The sequence below is a fragment of the Cyrtonyx montezumae genome, unplaced genomic scaffold (assembly GCF_038088225.1).
Source record: "Cyrtonyx montezumae isolate F1298 unplaced genomic scaffold, pur_monq_1.0 scaffold_25, whole genome shotgun sequence".
Lineage (NCBI taxonomy): Eukaryota > Metazoa > Chordata > Aves > Galliformes > Odontophoridae > Cyrtonyx > Cyrtonyx montezumae.
This window is the reverse complement of record NW_027071992.1, coordinates 601,607-618,806: the sequence shown is the minus strand read 5'-3', so window position 1 is coordinate 618,806 and position 17,200 is coordinate 601,607. Positions and strand designations below refer to the sequence as shown.

Genomic DNA, 17,200 nt, shown 5'->3' with positions numbered 1-17,200 from the left:
AAAAAACATGATTTGAATTTTGTCATTCAAGTTCAATGTCATATTGAAGGCAATTACACGCAGCAATTGAAAGTATTTTTGTCACTTCCCTTAGTTTAAGCTTCTTTGTGTCTATAAAATGACACTTAAGAGATGAGTAGATATGATACTTAGGGACATGGTTTAGCAGTGGATTTGTTAAGCGGATGGCTGGACTTTATGATCTTAGAAGTATGTCAGAAGTATTGCTTAAAATAATTATTACTGAAAGTTTTTGTGCAGGAAAAGAAAATTCAAACAGCAAAATTTGTGACCTAGGAAAACGTAGTTAAGAGTCCCCAGTCAGGGCACAACACTACATGCCAAGTCTAAGATTGTCCAGGATGAAACTTCTCCTTTCCTAACCAAGCATCTCCATAAGCAACTGTGGAAGACTGTCACAGACATAACAGGTTCCTACTCCTAAGCTGCAAGACAGCAAGTTTCAAATGGAGAAATGTTATCAAAGTGTTAAAAAGTTGCTCTAAAACTATTTTCTCCAGCTCAGGTCAGTACAGAAGAGAATGATGAACAGGTGGCACAGCGGAGATGTAGAGATTCACATTGGTTTCTTTGACATTCATTCTTGACATTCAAGATATGTCGACAGGTACAAAATGAAGATGCATAAGCCCTACATCTGGATATAAAAATACATACAAAGGATGCAGTCTCTCACAGCATAGTATAAGAGGTCCCACTGACATAAGTGGAGCTAGCAACAAGTGGACAACAGATAGTGTCAAGATTAGGAAAGCTGTGAACTTGTGCTGGTGGATGGTGTGAACCCACCTACCAAGTGAAACAATGAGAATAATGACCAGACTTGCAAAAGCAGTCTGGAGGTACAAAATAGGGTTTTTTGCAGAAAAAAAGAGTCCATTTTAAGAGCACTTAGGTTTACTCTTTTGCTGACAGCAAGCAAAAGTCATCAGCAGTTGTTTCACTTCCTATTTCTCCTTTTGCTTACTCTATTTCAGAAGCAGGGTGATAACCCTCCTCCAGCAGGATCTCCACATCAATCCTCCCTAATCTGTGAGGGTTCCCATAACAGACATTTCCTGTTCTGGGGCAGGGCACATAACTGACAGCACACTCCTTACGTAAAGAGACAGAACTAGCATCAGGAAACCCTGATTTTCTATAAAGGGCTGGAAACTATTCCAAAGTTAAAGGAAACTATATGTGTACACTATAAAAGGCTTTCAGAGAAGGAAGTTGCAGTCCATCACCAGGAAAGGAAGGAAGTTCACTGGAAAAAAGTGTTCTGTCATCACTAAATCTCTGAAAATTTGCTTAAAAACAAAAAAACAAACAACAACAAAAAACACAGAAAAACAAACCTTATTTCTAAAGAGAGTATTTTAAGACCTGGCTTTGCACAAGTGTACACAACATTGATACTTTTTGCTTTTACTAAATACGCTGCCTTGAGTAACCCGTTGTACCTTTTCTGGTGTAGAGTCACCCACAGAGCTCACATCTTCATTCTAGAGAAGCACTAACGACCAAAAAATAAATACATGCAAAATATGGAAAGAAGTCATTCTGATAGCACTTACTATAGTTCATTGGACATGCATAAAAATATTATCTACTCTGAAATGCAGATGGTAGAATAGCAAAATACCATGTAACTGTTACACAATGCGATAATCAATGAATACTTGATTGCATTTCTAATTAATTATCAAAAGATGTCACATAGATGAATTAAAACAATATTTTGTTGGCATTCTTTCAGTTTATTCAGTAGAAAACAGAACAAAAATAAGAGCCTACTTACATGCAGCTTCATCCACTGATAATTCACTGGCCAGAATCCCACCAATTTTACTAAAAGATGGCATCTGTATGCCATACTTCTCTAGCTCCTTTCGCATGTTGCTAATTTCTTCCTCTGTTCAGGTACAACAGAAAAGAAATCTTTAGAATGAAATCTGAATAACTCCACTGTGAATCATTATACCTACAAACACAGGTGCAATTTTATTTTATTGAAAACAAACATGATCAGTGATTCTTAGCTGCTTTTGCCCCTTTGTTTTGAAGAAATCTAAGATACGACAAGTATTCTATACAAATTCACTCCCTTCTGTCCTTCAAAAACACACATTTATTAAAAATAGCAACCTCCCACATATTTAATTAGGAACTGCTCTGTACAACCCTAAGGGAGGAGAAAGAGTGTAATGGAAAGTATGTACAATGTTAGCAGATTTACCGCATGAAGGACTTATGTAGTACATGATTAGATGAGCAGTTTGTTACCTGTGAAGTCTACTTTTCCCAGCAGGTCCTGAATTTGTGGTGCTAATCCTAGTTTGAACAGATATAAACTACAAAGAAAAAAATAGGCATTAGAAGAAATTGATGTGTATACTTTCTATTCAAGAGTGTTTTTCCTAGAATAACTGCCACTGTGAAGACTGTCTTTTAACATGTATTTTCCACAGAGGGATACAGAACAAATGTCTTTTTGCTGTATTTTATGTATAACAGATTTTTACTTGAAGTTTCAAAGAGGCGTCTGTAAGACATACTGCCATTTTGTCTTAGGTCACAGAGAAACTTATGAACTTATGAAAGTGTAAAGAAGTAATTGCCTTCCTCTAAGGGCATCTAAAGAAGTTCAAGAGTTAATATCATCAAAAAACAAGATATGAACGCACTTCACCATAGCTCATTATTTTGGATCTTAGTTGTTTTGATTTACATTCTTATAAGCAGTAGCTGAAGGCACCACAATTCATTGACAGCTTTCTTACTAAGTGTAGGGTTCCCCTACACTTAGCCCCATTCAAATATATTTGTCATTAACCAGTTTTCTTTGGTAGATTGAGGTGTGCTCAGCATGGAAGTGCTCTCCAGGAACTAGTATTTGCCATTCAATACAGTATGATAAGAAAAAAACAACAACAAAAACAAAACAAACAAACAAAAAAACCCCAACACTGCACTTCTAATGCTTAGATGTGGTGTTATCTGAAAAACAGCTGAGTAAATTACATATTTTCTCCAGTATCTTCCAAACACTATGTGGTAATTTATTTAACAAAGACTGTGATTTCTTTTATCAGTGAAACTCAGTGAAATTAGGCTTTGTGAACAGGGACTGACTACCAACAAGAAGATTTTAAAGAAGACTGAAATAATGTGTTCCTTTGACAGGGTCATTTAGGATCTCATGTTCAAATTAATTCATCCACTTCTTCATACACTGCAGATATGCATAGTGCTTTGGCATTTGTTTGCAGAAGGGGACATTTCCCCTTTGTTTCCATTTTTAACTACTATTTTGTCTAGTAGGAATTTGCAGGATGAGATATCAAGTCCAGTATTTGTAGTTGCCACAATTGTTTCAGAGCACAAAGGATCAGTATTACACCTTCCTTGTTACTGTTCCTCTGTTCTGTCACAACTTGGATAGATACACCAGCACACCTCACACAAACAGACTTCTGAGTGCTAACAGTCCTTCAAATCATTGCCACTGCCATTCTCACCGTTCAAAACAGTCTTAAATACAAGATACTTATATCAGGACAAAAAAAGGTAAATGACTACAGTAATGAGCCAGGTCCTTTATTCATCCTAAGCTGCCAATCTCTTCTTGCAGGCTTCTAAAGAGATTCTGCTGACAGACTGAATGCAGGATTGGAACCTTGTTTTAAGTGCTGGAGGTCATCACACAGATGCACCAGAAATCATGAAAATCACAGGGCAGTGCCAGCATTCTGGGAGTAATCACATTAGGGAGGTTTGGAGAAAAAATAAGTCGTATGAATAGGAGAAGCTCATGTTCTGGCTGTTCTGCTCTTCCCAGGAGGATGCTGGGCCACTACACTACTTTGCTTGGATAAGATTATTAACCACCAGGTGGTGCTGAAAAATTGCTTGCAGGGAGTTCTGCAGGGAACACAAAGACATTTCTACTCTACATTTAGGTATAAGTTCACTTGAAACAGCTTGTGTACTCTTTTGTAGATACAGTGTGATTCACAGGGAACCCATATAAAATTAAAGCTGGGGGCTTGGGGTTAAGAAGGTTGCATATGAGGCATTGGGAGGGGGGGAGGAAACAAGAAGGAAAGATCACTTCCCAGGTGATGCTTCTCTTGCATCAAACCTATGTAGAGCTCTAGTTCTGATTAACCAGAGCTCAATCTTGTTTAAACTTATCTCACGTTTAGCATGCTGTAACAAACAAATCTGAAAATAACTTATGCTTTTATAAGCATATGCTTTTTATTCCACCTCTTCCTAGGAAAACATATGTTTGAAACTGTCCAGCCTCAGAACTAGTTTGCTCAGAATGTAGCAGTGACTGTCTGGTAAAGATAATTTGAAAATCATGTGTTTTAGGGAGTAGGAGAGACAGAAGAATCAAAATCTCAATCACCACTACTTAGGAATAAGAATCATCACTAGCGTGTATAAATGAGGCAGGTCTTAAACTCATTTAGTCAAGAACAAAATCCAAATCAGCATTCTTAAGAAAAAAATGGTGCAAGAAATCAGACCAATGCTTTCTTATTTTTCAGGCTGATTTAAGTACTTAAGTATAAATGTGAAAAAGTAAGAGGGTAACGGTACTTAGCAGGAATCGAGAAATTGCTTGCTAAGTCACTCCTTCCTGGACAGATCAGGACTGCTTCTGACAGTGCAAGTTGTTCCACATGCTCTAAGGGCAATGGTCTTCATTTCAGGCTTGAAGCAGAACACATCTCAAAAAAATTTAAACAGTTTTGCTTAGAGTCATTTCCTGTCTCCAGGCCCTCCATCTGCTCAAAGACCAGCAAAACTCAAATAACTATAGACTTACATATGAAATGTTAACATTTGGTTCAACTACATAGAGTAACATCTTTTTCACCCTAACTAAAGAGGTGATTTTAAGCATTTATGCACACTGATCTTTTCAGGAAATTAACTTAGGAAGAAATCTTAGCTGGACATGGTTTTGGTATTTTCAATTATGAGACTGAGACAAAATAACCTAGCTCTGTTAAATGCCGGTAGCTTCATTGGGAAACTCAGGCTTCCTGTGTTGGGGTAATAACTTGATAATAGCTAAGCAAGAATAGAAAGTAGGCCAGCAGCTTGCCTTCCAGACAAAGTGCTTAACTTTTCTAGGTTACAAGCAATTGAAATTTGAACATGTGCTCAAAGGCATATTAGAATTTACCATCTAAGTCCTGTGGTGATTCTTCATATAGTGATCCCATTTAGATGTAACAGATGGGAAGGGAAAATTCTTGCTTGCCATTTCTGCTTCTAGGTGCCATGTGGCCCAAAAAATTTCTGGGGTGAGTGACTCCCTGCAGAGGAAACTCTGACAGATCTAGGGAGCAGAGCAGGACTGAGGAAAGTGGAGCTGGGGGCAGGCAACATCAGGTCAGTGGGAAGGGAATCAGCTAGATTCCTGCAGCTCAGTGCTCCAGACACCAGGCACCAGCTCAACAGCAAAAGCTGCTGGCCAACCAGTGCCCTGTCCTCAGTACTGCCATCTCCCAGGTTGCTTTCAGTACTGTTTGCAATTCAATACTGATATGGGAGTTTGAGTTGAGAGATGATTACAACATATGACCTAGGAACAGGTCTGTAAGTATACAAGGCTCTGCAGTTGTTTCTTTGATTCCTACATCCTATCATGGCAAAAAATCATAAGCAAAGCATTGCTGGTCTGTTTCTCTCCAGTGTGATATGTCATGTATGTTAGAGAAATCTATTTCTAAAATAATAGCTCAGAAGCAAGGAATTTGTGCTGACATGCAAGAAAAGTAATTTAAACAAGACAGACTCAGAAAGGAACTCAGACAACATGGGCTGGCCCTGATACTAGCATAAACCCTGAGACAGGTCAAGCTAGAGAACAGAAATTCCCAACCAATGGCCAATTGAATTGCAGAATTCAATTTAAGAATCAAGAAGTTATTGTAATTGCAAAATTCAGGGAGATCTTATGAGATGCCAAGGGGCTGCTTTATTTTTAATGTAGCATTCGAATCCATGGTTGATGGAGCCTTTGCTCTACAAGCACACACCTAGTGGAAAAGCTCATGGCGTTCTCCCATCTCCTGCAAAACATCTTGACCAGCTGCAACACCAGCAGGGCGAATGCAGCACACCCTTCCAACTTGGCAGTAAGCCTTACAAGTTCACATTTCTGCTTTAGGAAATCACCTCAGGCTTGCACAAGATATTTGCTGGCAGAAGAGCCAGACCTGTGAGTGCTGAGGCAAGAGCTGCCTCACACAGTCCTGGAGAGTTAGCATTACAGTAGTCATAGCAATTTCAAGTGGCAATGCTTGTCAGAGCTAACAGAAATCATATGGCAGTGTTACTGAGTCTGAACAGCTAGCACTTGTGAGAATAGGATGAACTTTGGTGGTTTACTGTATTTACTGACAGAAAGTACACATGAGTGCAGGAGAATGCACATAATTTCAAGGATTAGACTGTAAAAAATTTTAATAACAGCATGCGCTGAGTGATTTCTGACTTATACCCATGAGGCAGCTGATGTGTCTTTGAGTGTCATAAGGAACACAAGTGAGGGTTCAGATATAAGTTACATACTAGGCTTGTGTAGGTGTAGTTAAAGTAATGAAAAAGGTCTCCATTTGCAGGAAATGAGCTGGGAGAGCCATGGGAGGGAGGAGCTGCCTGCCCACACCTCCACCTCTCACAGCAGGGGTGGCATGAGGCAGATGTTGAGTGCTTTCAGTGCAAAACATCAGAAGGAATTCCTTTAAACAGGATAAAAAAGACTTAAGCTTCACTTCAGTGATGAAACTAAAGCCCTCCAGACTTCTGAATTGCTCAGAATTTCAAGAAGTTCAGAAACCATTAAATTTCATAATAATGACTTCATAGTACAGTTATTATTTGCTCTACTTTGGAGCTAGAGGGATACCAGTTCATTTTCACTGTGGTCAGCACACCGCTGTCCCACAGTTACATTAATATTTTGCTAAGGTGTTTTTTTTTTTTTAATTCGTTGGCATGTATCATCTCAAAAAAGATATTGAAATAGAAACCATTTTATGAAGGTTATGCATATTGAGAGGGATATTTGCACTAAATTCAGTAGTACTTTATTTTTATTTTGGAAATTATTTACCCAAGCTTCATCACTAGCATCAAGTCCATGAACTTGTAAATTCAGACACTGTGACATCCTCAGTACACTAATGCTGTTAAGACTTAGACACTTAAATTAGTCACTTCAGCTTTTACTTCCATCAGCCATTACCTTAAAGCATGAATGCAGTATATCATCCTAGGTATGTTTTTCCTATCGTAGACATCTGTAGTCTCTGGATAAAAAATCTGAAAAAAAAAAAAAAAACAAACCCAAAATAAAACAACCAAAGAATATGCAGGTAGAATAAAAGAAAAATAAATGGTCTCCCTGCAGATCACTAACTTGGTATCATAAGAAATTCAACTGTTACCTCTATACACCTTTGAATAAAATAGAGCTTGCAAGTTCAATATTAAAATGGAAAGCAACAAAGATAAGAAGACAGGATTTCAGCAAGAGAGTTAGAAAAGACTCTTTGGCAACAGCTCAGGACATAGGGTTTCTCCTCTTTCAGATGCCCAAAGCTTAGAACACAGTTATTTACTAGGGAGTGCTGGTTCACTTTTCAAGACTTAACTATTCAAAAATATCTAAACATCAGCACCCTCAGCATCTCTGATAGAAAAAATATATTCAGATGGAGGAGAACAATTTAGACAAGGTCACACTGTGAGTTCCAGTTGTGGTTCTACACTGATTTGTTACCAGCCTTGGCCCCAGTCACAAACCATGGCTCCTCTGTGAAAACATAAGGGTAGCTGTAGCTAGCTGTGTGAGCTGGTAGCATGCAGCAGCTCCATGGCCAGCAGAACAAGACTGAGCTGGCCAGGAGCATACTGCCCTCCTCATCACTGGCACACAGTGGCTTTGGGAGGTAGACATGGAAAACCTTCTGGCCACAGTGCTCCTCTGCAACAGAAACAAAGCATTTTGAAGGAGGAGGAATAAACCAGCTAAAGAGGGGACTCAGGCTTGCAAACAAAAATAAAACACTTCACCAAGGAGAGGCATTTCCCCCTGAATCTTCACCATGCCTCTGAGGGCAGTCATGGGAACCCCTTTCTGTTTAGAAAGTTCCCTTCAAGTTCCCCCACAGGGAGCTGGCCACACTCAGGCAGCCATCTGAACATCCCTGCTGTGCCCCACACCATATGGGGTGACCCACACCAAGCACCCTGGGGCTGGCTCCTCAGGCCTGCAGGTATCAAATAAGCAGGGAGAGAGAAGTGGGTGCTTCTGCACAACCCTTTCTAAAAGCATTTTCATCCAAAGGAAAACTCACTGGTGCCCAGAAATAGCAGGAGAGAGGGAGATGAGATGCAGACTCGTGAGAAGGGAGGTAAGTGTGAAAGGTGACCCAAGAAAGCAGTTGGAGGAAGAAGAGTAGTTACAGCCACACCAGGACGTACAAGGTCATTCTGGAAACAGGGCAGAGGCAGAGAAACTACAACATATGTTAGGAGGAAGAAGCAGCAAGATACATCAGAGATAGCAACTAAACGGAAAGTTTTCCAGTTTTAACTGTACTACATTCAGGCACCCACCAGGACTGTACTTGGAATAAAGTACAGATAAAGCACACTACTATCCCCCTTTGACTCCTGAGAGAAACACCCTGAGTATTCCCACCCATGGCACTCATCACCCACAGCACCAAGCATGGACCAATAAACATTACTTCCTCTTCAGATATGCATCTAAACTAGCCCTCCAGGAGGCTTACCATACACAAGTTTAGACTCAGGCAGTTGAAAGAAAACATTATCAAGACACTGCCTTGATCCTGCTCCCTTTCTAAAATTTAGATGCTTACCTTAGGCAGACCAATGGACTCCATCGCTCTTAGCCACTGCACAGTGTTATCAGTGTGCCGAAAATGAAGTCCTGATCTCTGTTGGAAATGCAGAAGGAAGAGATTATAAAAGTAATGCAAATCAAGTTCTCTGACTCTTGATTACTTATTGCTTCCCAATTTTGTAACCTGAAGCAAAGCCTTCCCTCATTTGACCTGGAGAACCCAAGCATCATAGTTGCAATCCTTTTAACAAAGCAGTCTAACACATCAGCAGACTCACTACATCCAACTCATAGAATCGTTAAGATTGGAAAAGACCATTAAGATCATCTAGTCCAACCATCAGCCCACCAGAACCATACCCACTAATCATGTTCAAGTGTCACATTCACCCTTTTCTTGAACAGCTTCAGCAATGGTGATTCCATCACCTCCCTAGACAGCCTGTTCCAATGCATCACCAGTCTGAGAATAATTTTTTCCAAATATTCACCTCATGCTTTTATGTAAGAAAAGCTAGATTGAATCCAGTTCTATGGATCTCAAGAGAAGCATTTAAACATAACTGTGATTCTATCAACCACACGAAAGCAGAGTAACTTAGTTTATAAAATCCTAAACAACAAATGGTGATCACACCTCTAAAACTTAAATGCCTAAGTATTTCCTGAGTCCTCTACAGGCTGAAATAAAGCATTCAATAGAGAGAGCTGATGCATGTGCGTGTTTCTGTTAACTGGTGGTCTCACAGTTAATGAACAGTTCAGAAATGTAAAAAGCCAAGCTTAATTAATTTGCTGCACTGGCAAGTTTGGTAGCAAAAATAGACACAGATCTAATGAAGGGAATGTCCTTCTATACAGGATGAGTAGAATCAGAAATAGCTACCAAGTTTATTTATTTATTTATTTAGCTTCTGAACTCGTGTGGAATAATTGCATGAATATGCCTCCTGATTTCTGGAGCCAGAAGTGTAATTTGTTTGGCTTTAAAAACATTAAGTGTCATGAATACTGTATTTCCTCATATAAAACATTTCTAACTTTTCATACTGGCTTCTTAAGTGCTGTACATCTTCTGTCTTATCTTGATAGGCTTACAATAGAGACACAGAAAATGAACTAATCATACTCATGTATCTTCAAGAGCTAGTCTACGGACAATTTTTTGAGGATCTTGTCATCAAGAGGATAAAAAGTTATTACCTTGTAACGTTCCTGCTTCACATCATAGATCTTTTTGTCTGACACCAGATTGGGGGCAAAGAATTTTGCAAGCTTGGCAAGATAAACACCATTCCTTAAGCCTTCTTCCAGCTCAGTAGTAGGGGGAAGCTCTTCCTCCAAGCAGATCTCCATCCACCTGTACAAATATATTGTTAAAGAAATTTCTATGAAATACTGTTATCTGCAGTTTTAATGCATTTGGTCTGATATCTTTCCCCACAGCCATCATACTTTTCAAGTCACTACTCAACAATCATAATCAATAATGAGAACATGCATACAGGCAGAAAGAGAAAATCTTCATGTTCTTTAACCAAGCAGACCAAAACAATTAAAGTATTTTTTGCACTGTATGTCAGGGACCCATCAATAACCAAACAACAAGCTTTGAACATGTCCCCACTAGGATATCTAACTTTCATAGTGCTGTTGAAAGATCTTTTGAGTGGTCCTAGGCTTCTAAGTAGACAGTGATTTTTTCTGAAACCAGAAGAAAGCTCAGAGTGCTGTGTATTACTGATGCTCCTAATTTAAGGAAAACTAAAAGGTTATGTTGAATGACAAGGGATTGTCTTGCTGCCTAGATGTGCTGAGTTCATGGCAAATTCAGCAGCTTATCAACCTCCTGCACCAGGCAGCAGCCCTTGACCTCCACCCACAACATGTGGTGTCATTGCTGATGGAAGGATATCAGCTTTACAAAGAAACAGCCCATTTGAGCTTTGTCCAGCAAGGTCTTGGCTGAAAGAAACATTTCCACTACCCATCAGTGGAAAAGGCTTCTTGTTCAACATCTTTCAAGGTGAAAAATTTACTTTTTTTTAGATTTAGGTATGGCACTAATCAGAAAACAGTCAATATATAACGAGTTCAGAAGATCTTTAAAAAACAAAACTATACTATCCTGTACATTTATACTGTGTAGTCAAGAAATGCTGCTACCAAAGTATCCTGAAAAGTATTACCATCATAATCACTGCACCAGAAGTTCCTTGCATTGGTGGCCTAAGTTTTTTGACCCTGTAATCTTACTCTTATTTCTAGTAGCTTACAGTACAAGAGTTGTAAAACTTGTTTTGTTTCCTCCTTTTTTTTTTTCTAAAGAAAAAAATCTCTCCTTTTGCTAAAAGGAAATTAGTATCATTATAAGTGGAAAAGAACATAACTGAAGATATTAGTTCACCTTACTGTCACTACGGCAGACTTGTGGTATGCTGTGAGAGACAGCATTACAAATATAGCACTACATCCACAAGGGTGAGTTCAGAAACTAGAAAGCTGGAATCCAGGCTGAAAATGAGCCAGTTTTTCTTCACTACATCATTTTGTTTCATGTTAAAACTCAAGACAAATGACCTATTCCATTACAGTTTTGGATTTGTTACAAGACATATGAAAGTTGTTTCAGTGAAGCACAGACTACCCATATAGCTCTTCAGGAAACCACCAGCCATTAATCTTGGCAATATCACACAAAGCTGGATGTCACTGGGGAATCCATAGTTTGCAGTGTAAAAGCTGCTTTGGTAAGAAGGATTGTATCACTCAGAAACACTTCTGATCTGTTCTGCATTGCATGCTCATGTGTTACGACTCTATGCAAAGAATTCCAAAGGTCATCTTTATTAATAATGTTTTACAGAATGCATAAATGTGTGCAAGGCAAATATAGAATGGTTTGGGTTGGAAGGGACCTTAAAGATCATCCAGCTCCAACTTCCCTGCTACAGTCAGGAACACCTCCCTCTTGATCAAGTTGCTCAAAGCCGCATCCAGCCTGGCCTTGGATGCTTCAGGGAGGGGGCATTCACATCTTCTCTGGGCAATTTGTTCCAATGTCTCACCACCCACCTGAAAATAATTTGTACCTAGTAATCTCATAACATTTGTCTTAACCAAGACAGGGGAAGGAATTAAAAATCACAGAATGTTCATTCCACTTTGTAGAAAACTTGGTTTTTACCTGTACCAGCCTACTATTCCTACATTATTTCCTAAAACACATCTTCCAGATGCATGGCCAGACAGCAGGAAGAGTGTGCTGAGAAATAAAAGGGAGGTAGTCACCACAAGCTAGAGCTGAACCTGTTGTCCACTGAGCCATCTCCAGTGATGGAAACTGTACACCTCACAGCAGCACTCTGCACGTTTCATCAGATCCTTCACACCTCTGAACTTCAGTTTTCTTTTCAAAACACACTCCATCACTATTGATGAGGCAGAGGAAAGGATGTCATTTAGTTTGGACTGTAGAGAAATTTATTCTACAGGCTTTAAATGAAGCGCAGATACAAAGTAGAAGCTGTTCCTACACAATTTAAATAATAGGAAATCTGAAAAAAAGAATCTATTTTGGATTTGTTTCCTGTATGATGACAAGTCCAAGACCAGAACCACCCTGTTCTGGACAGTATAGCTGCTCTCAGCAATTCAGTGAGTGAATGTAACACAAAGAAACAAACATAAAACTATATGAGGAACCAGTGAAACCAGAAAATAATCACATAATGGAAAATACAGTTGTCAATCCACCAAGTACAGATAAATAAAAGAGTAGCCTTTTCAGAAAGTTAGTAACACAGTGGGAAAAAGGAGAAAGTAGAGAAATGTAAGCAGAGTAGTCATGAAGAAAAAATAAATAGATAGATAGATAGATAGACAGATAAACTTACATCCACCTATAAACATAAATCTTTAAACTATACGCACTCCAGAAAAAAATGCCCTCACAGGTCAGCAACAGGACAAGTAGCTTACAGGTTTTGGGAATTAATTGCTACAGTAGAGAAGACAGCTATGCTAATGTTACACATAAGACAAATTTTGTCTTATATGTTTGGAAGTGATAGAATTTATCCACCACAGGATCTATAGGGAAGCCCTACAAATACACAAACAACACAAAGTTGTTTGCTGCTCAACTGTTGCTTGTGTGCCTTGAAACATCTGCAACACTTATTTCCAGTTGTTACTACTACAACAGTTTGTTCTTGCTGAACAAATTCTGTTAAAAGGGATTTGTGGTTCTCAGCAGAACAAAGCATTACTTGTAAGGTTGTGAAGTTCTCCTTTTCAAGATGCAGTTTGGGAAGTTTATGAAAGTTATAATATGATGTGGTGCCAACAGCAGGAGCAGGCTTTAGTGAAAAAACAGAAATCCCTTCAACTTCTGTTTTCGAATGAAACAGATAATATCTACCTGACAATAAGGATTTATAGGTACCTTTGGAGTAATATATTTTTTCTTCAGACTGAAAAAGAGCCAGCATTGCCTTTGGCACTCCCACTGTTTTTCTGAGCACATAGTACTACTGCAGCATCAGCATTAGATTCAAAGTCTGTCATAGGAGCCGTTCCCCACAAAAAAAGTTAATATCATGGCTATACCAGAGGAAGTGCCTGCAACTCAGCAGTAGACAGTATACTTTCTCCGGTATGAAGTATGTGGAGCAAGAGCAGTATAGCTATCAAAAATGTATAGTCTTTTTCTGTAATGAAATCCCAAAACCAGTACCATGTTTTTAACAACTTTACCATAAATGGCAAATGCATGCCACAAAAAGATACTGTCATTGTGAATGTGATGGCTGGTTTGGTCACTAGTTACAGCTACACCAAAACCCCACTCTGTGGAGGAGGAGGAATAAAAGGGAATGTCAGGAAACAGACTGAAGTGTACAGTGTTGCTGAAGTCCTGGCACAGCATCATCAAAAATTAGCTATCGTTTAAAAATTACTGCAGTGTTAAGCATGCTTGTTTTGTTCTTATTTTGATTACAAACATGTAAACAGATGTTTTCCTGGGAAGAGATACTTTGGATCTTATATAGGCATAAATAGCTTCACCAGCGAGCAAAGCCAACTACCTTTTAATTTCTTTTCACTCCAGCAGTTGTCAGCACAGATTTGCCTTAAAAAAGTTAAAAGAAAGAAAGACCTGATCAATGGAAATAGGCCTCCAGAACCATAAATTCAGCATTGCAGAGCCAGTCAGGAGTGAGTATTGAGGCACAGGAGGTAGTTTCCATTTTCTCTTCTCAGTTCTGTTTTTTCCTCTTGGCAGACTGAGGCACAGAGGTTCAGCAGAGAATTTCTGGCAAGATAACAATGATTTCTTCTGTGCCAGACCTATGAGCAGTAAACAGCATACTACTCATCAGGAGACTTCTGTCTCCAGATTCAAGAACAGAAAACAGCAGCAGTATAACAAGATCAGACTTGCACTTTAAAAACAAAAAAAACCCACATTGAATCTCATTCAAGACAAGGGTCAAGGGAACTGGAAGCACTAGTGATGCACTGTGAACTCCTCTGGTTATGAAGTTGTCACTGACAGTCTGTGTGGTCAGCAAAACACACACTGCTGGCTGAGGGATTTGAAATGCTTAACCTAACGTTCAGTAGGGAAGAGAATACATTGTACAACCTGCCTAAAGCCCATCACATTTGGCACATGCTGGATACAGAAGTAGAATTAATACTTGCACCCATTTCAGACATTTATCTTAAATAAGGGATTTTATTTTAAGATATTTAGAAATATACAGTAGCCTGAACCATGAGAACTGGAACATTTCAAGTGCTGCATTACGAGCCTTGTTTCTGAATTTTTAAACATTTGTTAAGAAATCTCTGCTCTTAATTCTTCACTTTTGTTTTTTAAGGCAGAAAGTGTCTTTTGTTGTTGTTGTTCGTTTGTACTAACAGTCCTCTAAACATTGTTTTTAAAAGGATGGTGAAAGTGGCAGAACAGAACTAGGTGCATTGAGTGGCTGAGCAAAGTAGCTAAACCAGACATCTTAGAAACAGATCGTTTCACAGCTACATGCTGTTTCCAGAACAAAAGCATGTAAAACTCCCAGTGATTCCATGAAAGACAATACATACAATTCTAATAGCATCATAACAAGTATGATTTTTACCAAATAACTGCACTGGCTTGTAGGCTTCACTTAGAGATTGTGCAGAGCAGTGACAGAGCAGACAGCTATGAGAACTGCTTTTTTTTCCAGATCTTTTCTCTCACTCTCGTGCACACAGTCCTAAATCTTGGTTACAGCTGGAAGCTTTGGCTCAAATTGGAGCTACTGCTCTGTGCTGACAACTTACCACTGGAGCCAGACATGTTAGTAACATGGTTTAAAACTGTAGATTCTTACTCCAATAACTTGCTCCAGTTTCCATTGAGTCTCTTATTTTATCAGCTACAGAAATATACTGAAAATAAATTTTACATTTTGTAGTAGTGAGTTACTGAAGCAGCATAAAGAAGGAAGTAATGAGGTAGGCCGATACAGTCACTATGCTTACCGTACATACTAGGTATAGCATGATGCAACATTACAGGGGATGTTGTGACTCATACATGACCTCAGAACTTCATCTCAACATGTAAAGTGATTATCAAATACTATACCAATAGATTTTAAAAGAAATAATAGTGCTCAGATTTTTATTTTTCATCCCCTCCACAAGTCTTAATGAGATTAAAGTTGTGTGTTTCCAGATCTTCAACTACTGTTAGACCTAGCAGCATCATGAATTATTTTTATGATTAAGTCATATATGATTTAACCTAGGATGACACTGTCTTTCTGCAAGAGCTACACTGAAAACTACGGAAAACCTGTATATGCGTTTGTCATGCATATGTATTAAAAATGGTACAGATCTCGCTGTGCAGACCTGCATTAAGGTTGTTGCAATATTTGTCTCCCAGATCAAAGTCCTCCTGATGAAGATCATTTGATTAAAGCGAGTAGAAACAAGAAGCAGTGACAACTTGCTTATGTGACAGGGCACACTAAAATAGCAATAAATCATTTCAGCAACATTTTTCCACACCTTATTTCTGCTGCCATAGAAACACCATCATATTTACAAAAATAATCTTATAGGTGTTATAAAAATCTGGTTCACAAGATGGCAGTGCAGATACTATTTGTTATTATAATCTGGTTTATTTCACAAGACCCTTATGTGGGTTAATCAGCGATTAGAGTCCACAAGGCAACCTGCTGCTTGGGAAACCTGTGCTGGAACCTGTGGAGCAGTGACATGGCCCCAGGGCCAACACAGGCTACTGGACATCCAGCAGCAGGCAAGTTCTGTTTACTCGGCACTTCTGAGGTGGAAAAGTCCTTAAGAGACTCTTCAGCAAGCAGTCTACAACCGTACAGTGCAACATGCAACAGCAGTGTGCACAGCTGCATTTCATGGCAGCCCCTGACCTTTGTAGTTAGAACACGCTTTGTTTTTGCTGCCTCTTCTGTTTGCAGTGACATTGATATAGCTTTGCATATCAGCACTGAACTTGACAACTGCTCTATGAGATAGCACAGTAAGAAGGGCCAATAACAGCACAATCCACACTGATGATCACACAGATGCTTTGTCTTATTATCCAGCTCATGGCTCAGCAGGAGGCTACCAGGGCAAGGAGCAGGCACAGAAGAGATAGGAAGGGGAGAAGTGTCATCAGATGCATTCCTCCACAGGAAACCCCAACTTAATCTTCTTGACATAAGAAACAATACTCTAAGGTTACCTGCCCAAATGAAGTACAAATATTAAGTTGGAGATTGATCTTCTCCTAAGGACACTGCACAGTGAAAATAACAGCTTAGACTCCCAAGTTTCATAAAGCTCCAGAGTCTAGCCCTGTTTTAAAAGCTATTTCTGCAGCAAGCAGTAGAAACACAAATCCACCAGTTGCCCAGTGGGCCCTGAAAACATCATTTCAGAATAGTGATAAACTCAAATCATTTTAATGAAATTTCAGGTAGCACAGACTTAAACTGCAAAGTAATTACCACGTGTAAAAACAAAGAGTCTGTTTCCAGCCCTACAAATCAAGTAGAGCTTTTATCTGAAAACAGGAGGGAGACTGACTCAACACATGGATTTATCTAAACTTAGTATTTGACCATCCTGCATAGACATTGATTTTATAAACAGAACTGGCACGGAAATAAAAATTTTATACAGTACAGTGTTTGTTTGTGTGGAAGTGTCACAGAAACATCAGTACAAAAATACAGTGTTTGATTAAGAAAAACACTGTCCTCAGAC

The 17,200-nt window shown here is 39.0% G+C and overlaps 1 protein-coding gene across 6 annotated transcripts in view; it reads right to left on the bottom strand.

Moving 5' to 3' along the window:
- Nucleotides 1-17,200, bottom strand: part of IQGAP2 (IQ motif containing GTPase activating protein 2) — a 116,106-nt gene that overhangs the window by 46,630 nt on the left and 52,276 nt on the right. For all 6 annotated transcript variants that reach the window (XM_065739761.1, XM_065739765.1, XM_065739763.1 and 3 more), the window contains exons 3-7: nucleotides 10,109-10,265; nucleotides 8,922-8,999; nucleotides 7,277-7,353; nucleotides 2,290-2,357; nucleotides 1,805-1,918 (exon numbers count right to left, since the gene is read on the bottom strand). In XM_065739761.1, coding sequence (XP_065595833.1) covers nucleotides 1,805-1,918; nucleotides 2,290-2,357; nucleotides 7,277-7,353; nucleotides 8,922-8,999; nucleotides 10,109-10,265 — 494 coding nt within the window. The remainder of the gene's footprint in view (nucleotides 1-1,804; nucleotides 1,919-2,289; nucleotides 2,358-7,276; nucleotides 7,354-8,921; nucleotides 9,000-10,108; nucleotides 10,266-17,200) is intronic.